Source organism: Barbus barbus (assembly GCF_936440315.1).
Source record: "Barbus barbus genome assembly, chromosome: 45".
Taxonomy (NCBI): Eukaryota; Metazoa; Chordata; class Actinopteri; order Cypriniformes; family Cyprinidae; genus Barbus; species Barbus barbus.
The window spans coordinates 8,772,429-8,793,887 of NC_136723.1; the positions used below are offsets into that span (position 1 = coordinate 8,772,429).

General features: G+C 36.8%; 2 protein-coding genes across 3 annotated transcripts; both read left to right on the forward strand.

Moving 5' to 3' along the window:
• The first annotated feature begins 101 nt into the window (after positions 1–101).
• On the forward strand, positions 102–5,109 carry LOC306864219 (vacuolar protein sorting-associated protein 26B-like). Its single transcript, XM_079408056.1, has 6 exons — positions 102–577; positions 1,668–1,824; positions 1,957–2,121; positions 2,231–2,406; positions 2,542–2,684; positions 2,767–5,109. Exons 1-6 carry the CDS (start codon positions 355–357, stop codon positions 2,902–2,904), a joined length of 1,002 nt encoding a protein of 333 aa, XP_079264182.1. The 5' UTR covers positions 102–354; the 3' UTR covers positions 2,905–5,109.
• Positions 5,110–9,423: 4,314 nt separating this feature from the next.
• LOC306863953 (fasciculation and elongation protein zeta-1-like) lies at positions 9,424–21,284 on the forward strand. 2 transcript variants are annotated; one of them, XM_079407579.1, is made up of 10 exons: positions 9,424–9,712; positions 11,416–11,785; positions 16,409–16,508; positions 17,434–17,520; positions 17,737–17,902; positions 18,207–18,481; positions 19,310–19,390; positions 19,493–19,568; positions 19,758–19,823; positions 20,428–21,284. In XM_079407579.1, exons 2-10 carry the CDS (start codon positions 11,469–11,471, stop codon positions 20,442–20,444), a joined length of 1,185 nt encoding a protein of 394 aa, XP_079263705.1. In that variant the 5' UTR covers positions 9,424–9,712; positions 11,416–11,468; the 3' UTR covers positions 20,445–21,284. The 2 variants fall into 2 exon arrangements, with proteins under 2 accessions (XP_079263705.1, XP_079263706.1); XM_079407580.1 differs by having other exon boundaries at positions 11,428–11,785.
• Positions 21,285–21,459: the final 175 nt, after the last annotated feature.

Consider the following 21,459-nt stretch of genomic DNA (forward strand, 5'->3'; position numbering starts at 1 on the left):
CTCTTACGTACAGTTGACTCTTGACAAAGACTAAAGGGACTTTGCTCTTGACAAATTTCAGTCCTCTCTGTAAGACTTTTATTTTGAAACAATATTTACGTGGACTATCCCGGTAGTAAATTCATTTCTGAAGCTTGTGTCTGTTTGTGCATTGCTGAAAAATCCTCTGCATGTATTAACACAGTAGCCATAGGAATAAATTAGCTCAAATTTATTTTGAACAACCTCTTATATTCGTACATGCATTGCAGAAGATAGAGCAGCTCGCTTGTGAACAGGACGGAATTGTATTGATGTGGAATTGGACCAGGTGTTAAAATACAAAAGGATTCCGGTCCAGCACAAGGTTTCGGGATGAGCTTCTTCAGTTTCGGACAAAGTGCTGAAATTGACATAGTCCTAAATGATGCCGAGACGAGAAAAAAGGCCGAGCACAAAACAGAAGACGGGAAAAAGGACAAATACTTTCTGTTTTACGACGGAGAGACAGTCTCTGGGAAAGTCAACGTTACCCTGAAGAACCCAGGCAAGAGGCTCGAGCACCAAGGGATCAAAATAGAGTTTATCGGGCAAATCGGTAGGAGTTAAATACAATTCAACATTTACGTTTGTCTTCGCTTGTTTGGAGGTGTTTGGTTTTGTAAAGCACGTTTCATTAAGGGGCATCCAGATTTAAGTAATAACATGTAAATATGTTGAAGCGTCAAATTACAAACACTAGTCTCGTGACATATGACACATTGGCGGTGTTTGATTCGTGAACGAATCGTTCTTTCCATATTTTCAGTGAATCGAACGAACCGGTTCACTAAGCATCGTTCAGGATTTCTATATTTCTGAAATAGCAAGAGCAATGCATTAACTCACCGACCTGGAAAGAACTGATGAGTGAGGGGAAAATACGTTTTTTTTTTTATATAAAAGCCGAATAGCAAAAACTTGTAAAACCTGTACTGGAATTGGTTTATCAACCTAAAAGAGCTGGACTTAGAAATAGCTCAACACTTTGTCAGTTAATAAAGGTAAATTACATACAGTATGGTTCAATGTAAATTAAAATTATATTTAAGTTCTAAATAAGTGTCGTGATGTTAACTGAATCATGTTGGCAACAACCTGAAATTGGACTTTTTAAATGAAAATAAATAAATGCCCTTATAAATAAAACCCACTATGTCCTACCTGTAAACGAATCATTGAGTCGTTTTAATGAATCGTTCAAAAGAACCGATTCTCTGAAATTAGTCGACTTCCTATCGCCAGTAAAAAGGCGGTATAATAGCAACCACACCTCGGGGTGCTCGTCTCAAGCTATGAATCCCGTTTTTATTTTCAGTAATAAACGGTGTCCTTAAAAGATACTTGTTTCTCCTTATTATAAGTAAGGGCTGTATACCATTAATGCATTTCTAAGAAATTTGAAGGAACTTGTTGTATCTTTATTCAACCTTATTTATTATAAATATATAGTTTACCCCAAAACAACTGCCTTTAATAATGTCATGTTGTTCAGTACCTGGCAAACCTAACAAAGCCTTAAAGAATTGTTCTCACTTGAAAGAATGAAACAGAATACACAAACAAAATATGAACATTTTATTAAGAATCCATGTCAAAAATTAAGCATCTATAGTGATATTTTTCTCTCCTGTGTCTTTTTCTCCTAGAATTGTACTACGACAGAGGAAACCATCATGAGTTTGTCTCTCTGGTCAAGGATTTAGCTCGGCCTGGAGAAATGGCTCAATCTCAGACCTTTGATTTTGAGTTCACACACGTGGAGAAACCCTACGAGTCCTACACAGGCCAGAATGTCAAACTACGGTATGCTCCGGTTGTGTAGCTCAGGAAAGATTGTTTATATGAGCTCCCACAATATATTGTACACTTAGTTGACAGTTAACTGTCTTCGATGTTGGTTAGATGGTTTTATTATAAACTCTAATTTTCCTTCAGCTATTTCCTGCGGGCGACCATCAGCAGGAGACTGAATGACATCTCCAAAGAGATGGACATTGTGGTGCACACACTCAGCACATATCCAGAGCTCAACTCCTCCATTAAGATGGAGGTGGGAATTGAGGACTGTCTACACATTGAGTTTGAGTACAACAAGTCCAAGTAAGTCAAAAACAACCAGTGGATGGGAGTTTACTTTAAAATTTAAATTTGTCATTCACTGATATCCTGTTTGCATTTTCCCTGTTTTCTTTCTTACTAAAAATGGCAGGTATCACCTGAAAGATGTGATTGTAGGGAAGATCTATTTCCTGTTGGTGCGAATTAAGATCAAACACATGGAGATTGATATTATTAAACGGGAGACGACAGGGACGGGTCCAAATGTGTACCATGAAAATGACACCATTGCGAAATACGAGATTATGGATGGAGCACCTGTGCGAGGTATGAAACCATTCCTAGCGTATCTGTTTAAAAGGATGAAGTTACTGATGGATTTATGTGAAACATAGTCACAGCTGACTCATGTTTTCTATGTTGAAATGAAGTGTACTGAATTTTTGCTTTTACTGGCTTTAGGTGAATCCATCCCTATCCGTCTTTTTCTGGCTGGTTACGAGATGACGCCCACCATGAGGGATATTAATAAGAAATTCTCTGTTCGTTATTACCTGAATCTCGTACTCATTGATGAAGAAGAGAGACGTTACTTCAAACAACAGGTTGGTGTTCACTTTACTAAATTAACAAATTAATAAATAAAAAGTTAGTAATGCTATTTATACATCTATTGTGGATTTTTAGGAGATTACGTTATGGAGGAAGGGAGACATTGTGAGAAAAAGCATGTCCCATCAAGCTGCCATCGCCTCCCAGCGCTTCGAGGGCTCGGCGAGTGCAGAGAAAGCACTCTCTCAAGCTAAAGAGGACGAAGACAACTAAACCCAACCATGTCTTCTCATCATCTCATGTGTGTATGTGTCAGAGAGAGAGTGTGTATGGATTTAAAGAAGCTGTGCGCTCCCAAAATAGAACGTAAACATGATATTTCACATTCCTAAACACACCAGTTTATGATCAACAACTTCTTAAGTAGCTTTTAAAAAGGGATTAATATATGAAAGGCAAAAACACTTGATTCCAAAAACCACAATTCGATATTTACGAATTCTTCTTGGCGGTTCCTCTGAGATTGTTTACTTTTTGTCCTCCACCCTGGAATTAATCGACTGTATATTTATTTGAAACATGTCTGCAGTTCATCTAGACAAAACAAACACATTCCACTCTGTATTCCATTTACAGCCTTTTTTTACTTCTGTATTGAATGTTTTGTTATTGTAGATTTTTTTCTTTCATAACATATGCATTTCATACAGTGTTCACTTTCTGGTTTTTTTTATGAAATGATGTTTAACTAATTCATATATTTAGTGATTTCTTTTTATATACAGTATGCTTACCAAAACATGCCTTTTTACTTTTGTTGCCATTCCGTACGATAAATTATAAGCACTTCAGGGTTTTTGCCAATGTGATTTCAGTGTCTCCAGAGGGACCCTTAACTTCATATCAACCCAAAATTACACAAACATTTTTGCTTAGATTCAACAAACCAAATTCATTTCCCTACAGGTATGTAGCTAAACTAAATTGCACCTGAATTTAGTTTTTATTTTGTCTGTCAGATTTTACTGATACTTTAACAAGCTTTTCAAGTGTATTGCTTTTGAGGTTTTGGTATGGGAAACCAAAATGTTTGACGTTGTTGGGTAACACTTTACTATAAGGTTCAAAATGCTAACATTAGTTTCAAGAACTAAACATTAATCTTAATGTTTAATTATGATTCAACTGCTTATTTGTTAGTTTGTGTTGGCTAATGTAACATTTACTAATGTTAACATGCGTTTAATGTAAAAATGTACTATTTTTATGTCAAATTGAACTTTAATCAAGATGGATAAATGTTATTGTTAGTTCAGGGTAACAACAGAACGACCTTATTTTAAAGTGTTACTAATCATTGGCTGTTCTAATGTTTAACGTTTCTTTAATTCCTGTCAATTCTACAATTCATGTGGCATTAATGTCTTATTTTAGTTCTCACTTTTACCAACACTGGAGATCAGCTTCATATTACATGTCACAGTCCAGTTACTAATCAATATGTACTTACAACCTTAGGAATCTTTGACCATAACAGTACAGCTTAGCAAATGCTGATAAAGTGTGTGATCAGGATGAAAAGCAGACGCATTAACACTTAGAGCAGTATAAGGGATGCATATACTGGAAGTGATTGCACACCCATTACGGCTGCCTTGTTAGTGGCTCTCATTGTCGTGATTATTTCTTGTCGTGTTAGGACCATGGCGGTGTTTATCTGTCTGAAAATCTGAAAATCATCTCACGATGAGCTGCCTTTTGGGAGATACAATATCTGTCTTCTGTTAGCACTTCCATTCACTTCTTGCGTCCGGCAACGAACATTAACTAAGATCGTGACATGTTGATCACACACTAGGTTATGCATATTGTTTGATAAAATTGCCTTTTTTTCTCCATGGTGTGTAAGGAACCCTTGCTTTTGGTGTCAAACTAGTAAAAGATGGCAAGGCCTGTCACAGGGCTATGTGTACGTGATCTCTCTGCTGTCTGTTTCACAAATCTAAAGCATCTCTTTGAAGAATACTCATGGCTCTATGTGCCACATTGTGTTTAGTGACTTAACCTATATGATTTTACAAATTAGCACTGTGTATCATTTTAAAACATCGAATGAACAAGAATTAGTTGATTCCTAACTTTCTTTACATTCTTTATCATTGTGCAAAAAAGTGCTGCTTAAAACGGCATTAGATAACCATATTTCTATATTAATATTATGTATGTACAGTATATATTTACAGAATTGTAAGTATATGATTTTGAAATGATTTAGAAATCGCACTAAGGTACTAGTATAGTTTACAAAATGGGTTCTAGAAGATTCTAGAACTGTGCTAATGTAAAATACAGAAAATTGAGTGCAGAACACACAGTCGAACTGCTCTTTCAGTACTTGTGCTGTATATTATGACATTTGTTTTTACTCTGATTCCTCAGATTAAAAAAAGAAGAAAAAAATCATCTTTTCCCTCATAGAAACTTCTAGTGTCGTGTGTCGTCTTTTCACCTGCAATGAACTCAAGTTCTCTGTGTAAAGGAAACTGTTTTATGATCTTATAGTGTTGCCATCTTTCTCATTATAGATAAAAATCCACAAGGTCTGTCTTATATTTGTATTTCAATCTTAAAAGAAGTAAAGGAGTTTGAACCGGTCTTAAAAACGAGAAGACCAGTGTTGTCCCTAAAGTATCTTTTACCTTTAATTAATAAACTGGAGTTACATTTGATATCTTTCTCCAACACAATTTGATTTGCATGATAAAAACTTTTTGAGGTTTATAAGCCAGCCGTAGCTCTTGATAACCCCTAGAGGGCAGACTCGCACCTTATTTGCCCAAACAGCTAATGCACTTTAGAGCCAATTTGATAATAGAAGGATTCAAATGTATTAATTTTTATACAGTAATTGGCTACACTGTATAGTAATGAATGCATCAAAGTTTCCACAAAGTATTAAGCTGCACAACTGTTTTCAAAAATAATAAGAATTGTTTCTTGAGCACCAAATCAGAAATAATAGAATGATTAGAGTAATTGCTGCCCAAAATACATCTTTGCCACCACAGGAAGTGGAATTAAAATATATCAAAATAGAAAACTGTTATTTAAAACTGTTTAAAAAAAAATCACAGTGTTACTGTTTTTTTTTTTTTTTTTTTACTGTTTTTTGATTTTTACATAAAGATCTTACCGACTCCAAACTTTTGAAGAGTAGAGGCATTAAAGAATAAGCTGCTTTATTACTCGCTTATTGTAAAACGTTCCAAATGGACAAGTATAAAAGCATATACTTTAGCTGATGAGTTTTCAATAGTATGTGCAGTCCTCTGGCTTTGAGATGTTATTGATCGGCTGGCCATGGTGCTGACAGCTGTATTTTCCAAGTGAATTCTGAAGCTGAGAAGAGAAACCTGGATGAGTATTGATCATAGCTGATGTCCTCTTTCTCTACATCTGCAGAATTCAAGCCCATAGGCACTAATGAGGACTGAGGAGAGATAACAAGTCTTTGTGTTCAAATCCTAACTGAATCTTGTCACACAATATACAGAGTAGCCATACAGCAGATGTTTTCCTCAGGGAAGCTATGAGCAATAAAATTACTTAACATTTTGGAAAATTTCATCTGATTTCTAAAAATTAAAATGGTAGTCGAAATAATATAAAGGTAACAAAATAATAACAATTACTATTTGTTACTACTACTGCTAAAATTTTTTACATTTAGATTTATAGCACCGTTGCTATTCACTTCCTGTCAACTCTAAACTATCCTATCACAATGAAAAAGGCAAAAATAAAATCTTTAAAAAATTGCATTACTGTTGATTTTTTTTTTTTTTTTTTTTGTTATTAAACATTTCAGTCGCAATGTAGTTGAGTTTAGTTTACTGATTTTCTGTTAAAAGTGTCAATGGCAGGGACAAACAACCTTCTTGACCTACGAAAAGAACTAGAGGTGCATACAGTAATCACATCATAAATATTAAATGTCAGCTAAAACAACATCTCAGCTTGATAAATCCAGCGGCCACATTGTACAAACCTATTAGGCTTTCGATGTTTGGAAGCATGGAGCTAATGAGCCAGTTCCAATCCTTCACCAATAACCACAGCAACTGCTCCAAGCGCAATGCTCAGCTGCACAAACCCAGTTACCATGGCGATGGGACCTCCGTCATTCCGAGTCTTTTGACTGTATTGTGGAGGAGCCTTGCATCTGTGTGAGAAGGGGGAGTCTTGCACAGGAAATCAGGTCATTGTGTGTATTCCTCATTTTTTATATTATCTCTTCAATTTGATTGCAGCTAATATAATAAGGATGGAAAGCAGACATGCGGTATGAGATGATCTGTGCTTTCAATTTTTAAATAAAGTATTATAATTTTTTTCATTTTGGCAAGCTTTTGAAAGATGGCTTGAAACAGTCTCTGCACTGAAACAATGCGGCTTTGATGATAAAAATCAGTTTTGTAGTTGTTGAACACATTAGACAATGATTGACACTCCCATAGGAGATGATGTCATATTTGTCTTTGAGCTTTGCAGAATATTCCTCCCCCTTTATAAAGACCCACTACTGTTACTTTCTGCTCTCTCCTCCTTCTTATTAACCATTAATGGACTCACATGTTTTAAAGTCTGTCAGACAAAGACGTGCCACATGCATACAGCTAACAACTATCAAATATATAAAATCATGCTAGAATTACTAACAGTTCATATTCAAGCAGCCAGTAGTAATGCACCTGCATTTGTGTTTCAGTCAGGCCGCATGCTTCCAACACTGAAATGCATTTCTGAGTAAATCTGGCCACATGGACAGGAAGCTTTACTATATAGGGACTAGACGTCCTGTGATGTCTAAAGCAGCGTGTGCCATGCTTTTGTTGTTTCCCATAGTCATCTACTCAAAACTGTGAAAGCATTGTTTGTAATCCATAAAATCAGATGCTAATCCCTGGAATAGGCCAAGCCAATTTTGAGCATGCAGACACATGCATGCTGGAGAGCGTCTCTAACTGTATGGGTCTTTTTACACGCTGAGACGCAGATTAAAAGCCATGAAGGATTAAGGGCAGCAGGGAGAGTGGCGTTACACATGGGAGGTGTGGATATGTGTGACGTAAAGGGCAACTGGGCAATATTACGACCAAAGAAAACGGTTCTTTATGCCCTATCAGTTCCAATAAGACATGGTCTTTGTCTTCGCTACGTTTCTCTTGCTAGATGGCCTGCAGAGTCAGATAAATCAAGCTGGAAACAGTGTATTTTGTCTGTAGGTTCAAAAGTCTGAGACCACATTGACATCTGTTGTTTAATCCGTGATTAATTATCTAATATAAACCCGGAAATGGAAAGTTTTAGGGGAAAGAATTTTATTTTTATTATTTTGGATTTGGTTTTCTCTGTTCAGCACTTTGCTCAGCTTTGCTGTTTCAATGTGCTATATAAATAAAATGCACTTACTTTAGGATTTTGACATTTTTAAATCTAGGGATACATCAATTATAATACATTTTTAGTAACACTTTACAATAAGATCTCATTTGTTAGTGCATTAGCGTATTAACTACCAAAGAACAACATTATAGCTTTTATCAACCTTTATTAATGTTCCCTGAAAATACAATTAAATAAAAATAGAGTTGTGCATTGTTCATGTTTGTTCACAGTTTATTAACAACTGTAAACAGATACAAGTTTTGAAATTATGTTAGTAAATGTTGAAATTAACTAAGATTAATAAATACTGTAGAAGTACTGTTACTTATTGTTAACTAATGTTAGCAAATGAAACCTTTTTGTAAAGTGTTACCATTATATTATTTTCATCTTATGGCCAATAAATCATAAATGGCACATTAATAAATTTCTATACTATTTAATTTAAATAAACTTGTTTAATAAATTTACTAGTTTAATTTATTTAATAAAACTAATCATATTAATTGCTACAAGGCAAGGGAATTTGGGTATCACAACATTATAATGTACATTATTAACTGATTAATAAATGCTATATGAATATTGTCCGAGTTATACTAATATAGTTAATTCATGTAAATAAATGAAAAATGATTGTAAAGTGCTACCGGTGTTTTTAAAGATTAACCTTAAATGAGTGGTAAATGATGGCAGAGGTAATCTAAATGTAAAATTAGGAATACTGAGCATTTAAATGCACAAAAAACAATCAGCCAATAACTGATATTATAATATTTAAATCATATAAATGTTATTTAAACAAAGAATTGTGGACTTAAAACACAATAAAACATCTACACGTTCTATAGCTCACTAATCAAATAACCAAATTTGTGAAATTTGACTGTTAATTGTCAAATGTTTTATTAAATTATTATAAAAAATACAATATAGAAGCATTTTCACTTGTGGTCTCAGACTTACCACATTTATAGCTGTAATCTTGCCACATTTATAGCTTTCATTTCAATAGTAACGACTGACAGTAAGCACCCAGCGTACATGTTGTTAGCACGGCTTCCTCATTGAAAATCCCTCGAGCGTGCTTTGAGGGGTAATGAGAAGGGGATCCTGCCAAGAGACCCCTGATGTGGCCGATGACAAGCGAGTTCAAGGTGTGAATAAAGCCCTAATACAGCTTCTCTCCATTACCTCTCACTGTTTATTTTTTTGTCCTTCCTCATGAATATGGAGGGATTTGGTTTATGGCAGACTGAGAGAAAGGGAGCAGGAGGGGTAGGGGGTGGAGAGAGTGAGGTGCATGAGGAGAGGAGCAGAAGGGGGAGGGTTGGTGAGGAGGATGATTCCGTCAGTTGCCGTACCAATGCGCAGGCTCCGTGGAACAGGAGAGGACGGCTGCTGCTTAATGCTCAGAAAACAACACTCTGAGCCTTGACTGGCTTAGACAAGACGCCGTGGACTAGAGCAGCGGCCATCACGACACGGAGCTTCTGTGTGAGTGTGATGGGAACGATTGTGTCTGCTGTCGTTTCATCCTGACCAAGATTTGCTGATGGTGGTTTCTCTCTGACTATATTGGAATAGGAGGGCCTGTTTCTACCCAGATACACACGGAGAGATTCTTCTGCAGGTAATTTGTTCCTCCCTCTCTCTCCTCCATCACTCCGTCTCCATCCCGCCATTGTTTTCCCATTATTCCCACTGGGAAATGGGGTAACCTTGATCTCCATCCGTTCTGCATCCATCCCTTTCCTTTTTCATGTCATTCTGAACATATTTCTAGAAACAAATAGAATTATTATTTTTGCATTGAACAATTTGAATATTCTTCCAGTTGGATAATTCAAATTTTTTTTTAAAATCCATGTGGTGTGACCTAAAGAAATACAAAGAAATTACGGTGATGTTATATTTTATCTCTCCCATGCTTTATGATGTGATCCGCCATATTTCTTCCCATCATGGCTCATCAATTCATCTTATCTCGTGACATGGTTGTGTTCATATTCATGTTTCATAACACAGGTCAAGCCTGTCACGAGCACCGTTAACTGGCACTCACAAATTCATGCTGTGATCCAGATTTAGCAGTGCATTTGACAAAAATCTCTTGCATATTTTATCACTGTGATAAATATGAATGTAATATACATTTGGATGACGTCACTCAGCGGATGTCCCACAGCAAAAGTGTTTTATTCCATTGCCACAGTTTGTTCCTTCGATTGATTTAAGGTCAATATACTCTTTAAACTCTTGCTCAATTCCACCCCCTTCCTCAGGAAGTGTGAATAAGGGGCAGCAGTTTAATGTAACATTGGATTGCCTCTTTGCTTTGGTCATTGAAAGTATTTTTGAATGGGTTTTGGCCATAGGCGCAGAATTATGGGTGGCGGACAAACAAATCAATCGGTAGCCAAAAACCAGGAAGTGACAAAAGGTCATTTCCTTAATTCTGATATAGTACACTACAGGCAGACACATGCACACTAGGGTAATAGAGTATATTAGTGGAATGTAACTTTGCTGACTAATGTAATGTTGGGGTAAAAGCTTATGCAAGCCTGCTTTAAATGGATGTTTATCCTGCAGTCTTTTAGCTTGACGTTAAGCCTGATAAAGCCTATCCAGCTCATTCATGGGAACTGTCAGATCACAGGTCGAAAATGTAGGAAATAAAGAGTGGATGTTATAATAAATCTCAAACTGAACTTGTTTATTTCAATTTTTGTGGAAGTCATCTTGACCTAAATAGAACGTAAAGCATTTGTTTTGAGTGAATCAGAATATAACAAGATGCATTTTTGCCTAGAAATGTGGCAATATTGTACCATTTAATTTGTTAAAAATGAAGAGTGGAATATAAGGCAGCAATGATTGCAGAAAAAAAGCTAATGTACGTATTTCCACATTTATTTATTTTTTTCAGATGTTTGAAAAAGTGAATTTGAATTAGCAGTAGCTATAATTGCTGGTTGACTTTGGCTGCCTCACGAGGTTCTGCTGAATCAACCGCCACGCAAATTAAACAAAATTACTTTCACTCTGCTTGAGCGAAACACAGTCATTCCCTGCTTGCTTAGTGGAAAGGAAGGGAATTAATTTAACGAGATGTCATCTGAGAAAAACTGTATTTCATAGTCTAAATGTTCATAGTTAAAAAGCCTCACAAAATGTTCTTGACTCTGAAGAAGCCATTAACGTTATATAACATCATTTTCAGAGAAGTGAAAAATCTATTTGAATTACTCAACATTTTAAATCTACATTTTATGTTTTAGATGAAGATTTGATATGTTGAATGGCATTGCCGATTATCATATTTTTAATTAGGGATTGTTGCAGCGACAACCTCCACGTGACTGTGCGATCAAGAGGGCATCAGGATGGAGGCCCCTCTGGTGTGCCTGGATGAGGAATTCGAGGATCTGCGGCCCTGCAAGATGGAGGAACTCGAATACGAGCAGCCTGCCTGCCGGCCTCACAAAACCATTCCTCTGGCCCCGCTCTGCCGCGAAGAGTTCTCAGAGCTGGAGAACTTCTCTGAGATGATGAGCTTCAAGTCCATGGAGGACCTTGTCAATGAATTTGACGAGAAGCTGGACGTGTGTTTCCACAATTACAACACCAAGACAGAAGGTCTGGCACCTGTTCGCAACCAATCGCACGCCGAGGAGGATGAGGAGAGGCTTCAAGATGAAGAGTAAGATATTTTCTGTTCTATTTAATACATGTAGATAGTGAATGAAGCTTTATGCAATTAGCATCACGTTTTTGCACCACCAAAAAAGTAGCATGGATACTGTTATGACTGTGCTGATGGATATGCCCATCCAGTTGGCTGTCTCTCTGCCAATCAAAAGTGAGGACATGTCTGATATCCTTGCCAACTGCCCTGCCAATCAAATTGTATAAAAACACCTTTTGTCCATCACCAGCGCCTGTCTGTGTGCGTGTGTCCACGGTTTGGCCGTGAATTATTCAGCAAATTTTTATACGCCTCAGTGCTTTTGTTTGTCCTGACTTGTCTGTGCTGGCAGCCTGTCGCCATCCTCTCTCTGCCGTCAAATCTGCCTCTCGCAAAATAGGACAAAAAAAAATCCCTTGGTCTAAATATAGCATACATTATTGTTGATTTAAGTCAAGTCAAGTCAAGTCACCTTTATTTATATAGCGCTTTTTACAATGCAAATTGTGTCAAAGCACTGCACAATATCACAAAAGGAAAATAATGTGTCAATAAGTTTAAATAGTGTCTTTACAATAAGGTCGGCGATATCGCTGGAAATGAAGCGTCCCCAACTAAGCAAGCCAGAGGCGACAGCGGCAAGGAACCAAAACTCCATCGGTGATAGAATGGAGAAAAAAACCTTGGGAGAAACCAGGCTCAGTCGGGGGGCCAATTCTCCTCTGGCCAACAAACCAGTAGTTCAGTTCCAAACCGCAGCAAGTCAGATTGAATGGGCTCAGCTGGTTCCAGTGGTCTTTTCCGATGGCTGTCTAAGTGGTGGGGTCCTCAATGGGGATCTGTCTCTGGCGTTCATCCAGGTGTTGGCCTCTGCCTACGATTAGGGACACATACGTCATCTCCCGGCGCTGATCCTCCATCTCAGGTGTTCGGTCATCTTAGATCATGTAGTGGTTGGATCCAGACTGAAGTTCTGTAATTCCTGGCTACCACGGGATGTTAATCCCGTGGCAGAAACGTAGAGACAAGCAGAGACATGATTAGCGTAGCTGCTGTTCCATCTAAGCAAAAATAAATTGTTCAACCCAAGCTAAAGAATAATAATAATGTACATTTGATCAGATATAACTGCAGTACAAGATTATAAAATGCATTATGTGTATGCTTGACTAAAGAGATATGTCTTTAATCTAGATTTAAACAGAGAGAGTGTGTCTGAACCCCGAATGTTATCAGGAAGGCTATTCCAGAGTTTGGGAGCCAAATGTGAAAAAGCTCTACCTCCTTTATTGGACTTTGCTATCCTAGGTACTACCAAAAGTCCAGAGTTTTGCGACCTTAGAGAGCGGGTTGGATTGTAGCGTGGTAGAAGACTAGTTAGGTACGCAGGTGCTAAATCATTTAGGGCCTTATAGGCAAGTAATAATATTTTGTAAATGATACGGAACTTAATAGGTAGCCAGTGCAGAGACTGTAAAATTGGGGTAATATGATCATATTTTCTTGATCTGGTAAGAACTCTAGCCGCTGCATTTTGGACTATCTGTAGCTTGTTTATTGAAGATGCAGGACAACCACCTAACAGTGCATTACAATAGTCCAGTCTAGAGGTCATGAATGCATGAACTAGCTTTTCTGCATCAGAAACAGGTAGCATGCTTCGAAGCTTGGCAATGTTTCTAAGATGGAAGAATGCTGTTTTTGTAACATGGGAAATATGATTTTCAAAGGACAAATTGCTGTCTAAAATAACACCCAGATTTTTGACTTTAGAGGACGTGACAGTGCATCCGTCTAGTTGCAAATTATAATCCAAGAGATTCTGTGTACTGTTTTTTGGTCCAATAAGTAATATCTCTGTCTTGTCTGAATTTAGTAGGAGGAAATTATTGGTCATCCAATCTTTTACACTTTTTACACAATCTATTATCTTAGATAGTTGAGAAGTTTCATCTGGTCTTGTTGAGATATATAATTGAGTATCATCAGCATAACAATGAAAACTTATCCCGTGTTTTCTAATAATATTTCCAAGGGGCAACATGTAAATTGAAAATAGCAGAGGACCTAGGACAGATCCTTGTGGTACTCCATACTTTACTGGTGATAATTGAGATGACTCTCCATTTAAATGGACAAAGTGGTAGCGATCGGACAGGTAGGATCTAAACCATCTTAAAGCCTGTCCTTGAATACCAATATATTTTTGTAATCGATCTATGAGTATATTATGGTCTATAGTGTCAAACGCAGCACTAAGATCAAGTAATACTAGCAATGAGGTGCAGCCTTGATCTGAAGCAAGTAGTAAGTCATTCGTAATTTTAACAAGTGCAGTTTCTGTACTATGATTGGGCCTGAAACCTGATTGAAATTCTTCATAGAGATAATTTTTTTGCAAAAAGGAGCATAGTTGAGTAGACACAACTTTTTCTAAAATTTTTGACATAAACGGAAGATTTGAAATGGGTCTGTAATTTGCCAGTTCATTTGAATCTAGTTGTGGTTTCTTAATAAGAGGCTTAATAACCGCCACCTTGAATGGTTTTGGGACGTGACCTAAATATAACGATGAGTTAATAATATTGAGAAGCGGTTTTTCTGCTACGGGTAACAACTCTTTCAGTAGTTTAGTGGGTACAGGATCTAATAAACACGTTGTTGGTTTAGATGTACTGATAAGTTTATTTAGCTCTTCCTGTCCTATAGTTGTAAAGCACGGCAGTTTTTCTTTGGGTGCGGTGAATGAAGCTGAAATACTAGACGCAGTAGAATCTACATTTGATATTGTATTTCTGATGTTATCAATTTTATCAGTAAAGAAATTCATAAAGTCATGACTATTAAACTGTGGGGGAATATTTAGATCGGGCGGTGTCTGTTTATTTGTTAGTCTAGCCACTGTGCTAAATAAGAACCTTGGATTGTTTTGGTTTTTATCTATGAGTTTGCGGATATGCTCTACCCTGGCAGCTTTTAGAGCCTGTCTATAGCTGGACATACTGTTTTTCCACGCAATTCTACAAACTTCTAATTTAGTTTTTCTCCATTTGCGCTCAAGAATACGAGTTTCTTTCTTGAGAGAATGGGTATAACTGTTGTACCATGGCGCAGTGCGTTTTTCTCTAACCTTTTTCAGTTTGAGGGGGGCAACAGCTTCCAATGTATTAGAGAAGATAGTGCCCATGTTGCTAGTCATTTCGTCTAGTTCATGCGTATTTATGGGTACACAGAGCAGTTGAGATAAATCAGGCAGGTTATTTGTGAATCTGTCTTTGGTGGCTGGAACAATAGTTCTGCCCAGACGATAACGCGGAGCCATATAACTAATATCAGTAATAGGCAGCATGCACGATACAAGGAAATGATCAGTAATATCGTCACATTGAGGTACGATATCTATATCAGTAAGATCAAGTCCATGCGATATAATTAAATCTAGCGTATGATTAAAACGATGAGTGGGCCCGGTGACGTTTTGCTTGACTCCAAAAGAGTTTATTAGGTCAGTAAACGCAAGTCCTAACGCATCATTTGTATTATCAACGTGAATGTTAAAATCTCCGACAATTAGTAGTTTATCAACATTAACTAGTAGATCTGAGAGGAAATCTGCAAATTCTTTTAGGAAATCTGTATATGGCCCTGGCGGTCTATACACAGTAGCCAGAGCAAGAGATAGGAGAGATTTATTTTGCATATCTAACAGTGACACATTAAGCAGAAGTAGTTCGAATGAGTTAAACCTCCTGTTAAACCTCCTGATTTAAGACAGTCAAAACATCATCACTGATTGAGGCTTTAAAGGCAAAAATATACACTAATATTAGCAAGTAAATAAAAAAAGAGCATAAAATGTGAGAAAATTAGATTCAAATCAACATTTTTTTATCCTTTTTGTAGCCTTATAAGAGATCAAATTGAACATGTCACTGGGTTTTCCAGTATCTTGCTCATTACTCTCATAGTTTGTGCTGTAAATATGCCGTTGATTTATGATTTGTTAGCATGTTATTTTCTGCGTTTCCCGCTGTGATGTGTTCTCATTGCCCGTGGCTTTTGTTCTTGGCTTGTATTCAGACACAAATCTGTCCCTGTGCTAGAATTCAGCCTGTGGCTCGGCATCTGACGAATTACAGAAGCCTGCCTGCTGCAATTCTCAGTATATATATATATATTTTTTTTTTACCTGTGGTTGGTAAATATTCTAGATAAGATGTTGCCTTTGGATATCTCTAGACAGTAAACAGAAATTAAACCCTTTCCGACAATGACATATGGGCAGACAATGAGTCGGTACCAGTTTGGTGTTGTTGCAGGGCTGGAATGGAGGCTGGTAAGCTTGTGTCTATGTGCCCTCAGAGGATCAGCACACTTTGAATGGCCACTTGTTCCCTGGATGACTAGACAGAGGCACAAAGAAAGTGTGGAGGGTAATTTCAGTGTGTAGATAGAAAATAGAAAAGAAAGAAAAGAGAAAGAAATCGTTGTCACTAGCCCAGTTTCATCAACATGCAAAGGTGTTGTTAAAGAATGTATTATTCATAATTCTGAGTTTGAATGTCTCATTTTTACCATTTTCACTGTGTGTCGGTTGCAACATTGTGTATATAAATGTCCATGCATGTGTTTTTGTAGCGTGTGGGATGCTCTGACTGACAACTACATCCCCTCCTCTGTGTCCAGCTGGGACGACCCCACCTCAGAAACGCTGAACGGCAACCTCTCAGATCAGGAGGTAAACGTCTGCTCTGCTCTGATAACATTCATGATGTTGACATGATAATATACTGCAGGGTTACTGTATAGATTAATGCTATAGAACATGACTATAAGTTAGAGTACAATAACATGTTAGGGACAACAGAATTTTTACCAATGCAGAAACAGATTTTATTATTGATATATTACGTTATTTATAGTAATTTACTATAATGTGAATTTTATCACACAATGATATTACTATTTAGATGACGTTTGATATTAATATTATTATTCTGTTGATATTGCTAAATATAATTTATTGTTAAAGGTAATTTATTAATAATATGGAACTGAATTAAGTTGCAAAGAAGTTATCACTGATGCATTGGCCATCAAAACATATCTTGAAATATCTCTCCTTATAATTGAAAAAGCATTTATTTTCTCTGAGCAAATGACTGCAGGACTATATGAGAGTACAGCTTTTCCTTCTTGATTCAGGGTGGGGTGTGTTTATTTATGCCAAATGGATGGCAGATACAGTCATTCGCTGCCAAAAACCCAGCCTGATCTACTTTCTCTGGCAATCAGCCTGTCCCAAACTTTGAAATAAACTGTTTAGACACCACAAAAAAACTAACTGGCAGAAATTTTTATATTTCGTCATCATGTGAGGTGAACACAGTTACAGTCTTTGTATAATATTATACAGATTATCAACTAATGCTACTGGTCAGATGTGAAATGAGGTAATCTAATGCTAGCTTTTGACTAGTTTAGTCAAGACATCATCGCAGGCCAGAAGAGCTGTCAAGCTAACATTTGAAAGCACTCTCTTCAGCACATTACCATTGAGTGTAATGGAGCCATTACTCTCTACCATCTTGTCATATTGATACGGCTGATGCTCCTAAACATGTTGTGAAGATTTTCATGAAATATTTGTCTTGGTTTTAAAGATACATGAAAAAGAAGAGGAGGAGATGAATGAGAAGAATGAGAATGCCAACTGTCTGAGTGACGAACCTCTTATTACAGCTGATCAGGTATTTGTGTCGATACATTTAGCCTAATACTGTATTTGTACATCGAGCAGGTTTACGCTTGAGCGGTAACCTAGCTTTAAAGCTATGCTATATTTAAAGTCAATTGTACTCCATTGATCCATTGCATACAAAGCTAAAATTCAAAGCTATAGTTCTGTTGTGTCCTCAAAAATTGTTTAAACACCCACTGAAATCTGCCATTTATTCTCTCACCAGGTGATTGAGGAGATTGTGGAGATGATGGAAAACTCACCAGACCCTGGAGAGACAGAGGAAGAGGAGGAAGATGATATCGCAGTGTCTTCCTCTAAAAGCAGTCCCTCTCTCTTGGAGGAGATCCGCATACTGTCTCAGGCCACCAACAACAACTGCTCCTATGAAGGTGCCTGTTCAAACCTGCAACTAATAAATATATGTGAAGCTCAGGGGAAACAGGTGCCTATCGAGAACATAGAGAGGGTTGCTGTTTTAAACCATGTTGTTTCAGCATTTCTTTATCACACAGATAAAGAACAATTTATCAATTTACCGATGCAACCGACGCAGAAGAGCAAAAACAAATGAAAAATAGCCCACGTCAACTGAGAACGACACTAAAGAAACATTGCAGCATTAGTCACAGTGTGTGAAAGTCAAGTGTTGCTCGATTTGATCAAGTCTTCTTAAACCGAATGCTTGTCATGCAGGACTGAGGCTGATGCCCAGCTCGGCGCTGCTTGACATCTTGTGTCGGATGGAGGCGGCGATACGAGAGTATTCGGAGGAACTGGTGGCCCAGCTGGCCCGGAGGGATGAACTGGAGTTTGAGAAGGAGGTGAAGAACACCTTCATCACAGCTCTGATGGAGGTCCAGAACAGACAGAAGGAGCAAAGGGAGCTGAGCAAGCGCATGCGTAAGGACAAGGCCATGAGTCTACAAGGATCTACCCGCTCCGAGAAGACTGGGAGCATGCCTGCAAAAGTAAGAGTGTTGAAATGAACTGTGTGATGTTTACCTCCACAGACATCGCTCTCTGCAGTTAATGGATCTTGCCCCATTACTCTTCAGCTGCACTTAGCACTTACTGGAAGCGCAGAGGAAGCATTCCCCTGCAGTATGAGCTGTGGAGGCAATACCAGCTTCCTCTTACAGTAATGCCGCTGTGATTTGATTACATCATGCAAGAACTGCATCTCTGCGTCCTCAACCTCCATGTTCTCACAGGGACGAGTTGATCATTTTAGTCATTTTGTACACAGTTACTAGAGTTAGTAAATGTAGCAAATTGTGAAGCTCAAATTTAATATATTATGTTTGCACACTTTTCCTGAACTCAAAAGCTTACGATTTTAGCTAAAAAAAATATTATATAGCCACTTCATGACTGATCATTTATAAATACATCATTTTTAAATTCAATTAAATTTTTTAGAATTAATATAATTTTAAAAAGCACATATATATATATATATATATAATTAATTCTCCAAAAATGCAAATAAAACATAATAGAAATGAATACTTTCAAACGCTTAAATAAATGACATCACAACATTATAATATACAGTATGTATAATGTAAAATAAATATTATAATATTTATTATTACATGATTTTAATCATTTTCTGAAATAAATTTGCAGATACTTACATAAGAAATCATTTCAGAACTTTTCCCATAATTTCTAGATCCCCAATTCCTCCATCTCTTTCCTCTAGTTTGGCGTAGGATGTGCACACACAAGGGATGCAGTGCTGTACAAAATGTGAGCTTCTGGTTCTTAATATTTGATGTTTGAATGTTTTTCAGCGCTTCAGCATGGAGGGTCTTTCTAACATCCTGCAGACAGGCATCAGGCAGACCTTTGGGACCTCAGGGACAGAAAGACAGGTAAGGAGGAGCATTTATTTACTTTTGTAATGTTCCGAACTAAACTTGCACAAGCGTGCGTAAACGCTGTCTGATTGTTTTTTTCATATGTGTGTTCAACAGTACCTAAACACAGTCATCCCATACGAGAAAAAAGGGACTCCTCCATCTGTGGATGACTTGCAAATGCTCACAAAAAGTAAGAGTACTGAACTGCACTAATGGCATTAAAATTGAGTCAAAGTGAATGCAACTTTTCTGTGGAACTCACCATAATATTTCAAGTTTATTTCAAATTTATTTAATCCTTAAAATCAAATAATATCAAATTTAGGCCATCAAAGGAAAACAAATAGTTACCATTATGTCAACCGATATTGTTTTTCAGTTCTTTATGCCATGAAAGAAGACAGTGAGAAGGTCCCGACCCTCCTGACGGACTATATACTAAAAGGTCATTCTAAAACATTTTTCACCATAATTAAAATATATTTTTTGAAATGATGTTTTAAATGGTATTTTGTTAGGTTATGGTGTTTTTAATTGTCATAATTGTTATATAGAATTATTATTACTGTGGCTCTAAAATAGGTTATAAGTTAAAAACACTTTACCAGCTAGGAAGTGTCATTTTTCATAATGTATATTTCTAATAATTCTAATATATTTCTATACATTTCATAATGTATAACTGGATTCACAGAATATCACTGTTCAAAATATTCTCATAAATAACACACCTGCATTATTATTATTTTTTTGTTTTAATTTTAGTTAAAGTTCTAGTAATTTTTTATCAGTTTTAGTTATTTTAGTTCATCATGTTAAACTTAATGAAATGAGAAATGCTGCTTTGGCAACTAGCTGAAATTAAATAAGGGTAAGGATGTTTGATATTTTATTTTAGTTCAAATAAAGTTTATTTTCAAATGTTTTGATGGTTTTCGTTTTAGTTAACTATAATATATCTATATGGTACACGTACAGTATATAAATGTAAATGAAGTACATACACAGCATTGAGACCATTAACACATTATCACGTCTCCATCCTGCAGTTCTGTGTCCTACCTAAAGTCCTGAGCGTGATGTGCTGATGGTGAGACTGTGGAGAGGTCGGGTGTCTTCGTTCCTCCTCTATCGGTTCTCCAGCCCAGCTGCATGAGCTCCCTTATCCAGTATCAGCGAGGGACCCTGAACATCTAACCATCCTTCTCTTGCTTATCTAATGACCTTTGACCTTGCTCATCTCACTGCCCTTCCTGTATTCACATAACCACGAGGATCATACCACAGCGCCTGGTGCTTTACATGTTTTCTACTACGTACGTTACTACGGGCCAAAAGCCATATGGAACGTGTAAGGGTAACAGGTGAACTATAATCGGTTTAACTCTACGATCAGGTAATATTTTTATTTTTAAATATATGTCTAACATAAGGTATTTTACATACTACTCAATCATTCACATCCGTTCTGAACACAGGTGACGATGAGAAGGGCATTATTCACAATCTTCTTCAGGCATTGATTCGAGAGCACATTTGAAAATAATCCATCCATACTTTCTGCTTTTGCCGTTTTAGTATTGTGTCTTCATTTCAGCCAAGGCTGGTTGAAAATACAGCATGTTTTAGTGTTCTACATTAATGCCAAGTTATAGAGAGAAACCTTATTTTGGGTAACTTGAGACTTTTTTTTCATCCTATGTATGAAATATACAATTCTACATAATGTGGTTTTTCTTTGACCATCCATTAGTCTAATAATTTATTTTTTTACTTTTAACACTGTAATTCATGCCTTGCGCTTACATCTTTAATGTATATATTTCTTATTTACTAAGGGACATGGAGGAATGTGAAGTATTGCTGAGTTATAATTCCAATAAATGTCAAACCCTGTGAAAGCCTGAATGACTGTTTCATTGTAATATCGCAGAGGGCAGTCATATGCAGGTCATTATAATTCATCGTTCATGCAAGCTTGTTTGCTACAGCGTTAAAGGAGGATCTTTATTTTTATTATTGTGGCGTCTAGTTTAATATTGTACTTTAAAATTAAAATTAAAACACGTACACCTAATAAC

Coding starts and splice junctions, on each gene's coding strand:
- LOC306863953 (XM_079407579.1), top strand. CDS start 11,469: ATGGAGGCCCCTCTGGTGTGCCTGGATGAGGAATTCGAGGATCTGCGG. Junction 16,509..17,433: donor GCAACCTCTCAGATCAGGAG/GTAAACGTCTGC, acceptor TTGGTTTTAAAG/ATACATGAAAAAGAAGAGGA. Junction 19,391..19,492: donor CCTCAGGGACAGAAAGACAG/GTAAGGAGGAGC, acceptor TGTGTTCAACAG/TACCTAAACACAGTCATCCC.
- LOC306864219 (XM_079408056.1), top strand. CDS start 355: ATGAGCTTCTTCAGTTTCGGACAAAGTGCTGAAATTGACATAGTCCTA. Junction 578..1,667: donor AGAGTTTATCGGGCAAATCG/GTAGGAGTTAAA, acceptor TTTTTCTCCTAG/AATTGTACTACGACAGAGGA. Junction 1,825..1,956: donor GGCCAGAATGTCAAACTACG/GTATGCTCCGGT, acceptor ATTTTCCTTCAG/CTATTTCCTGCGGGCGACCA.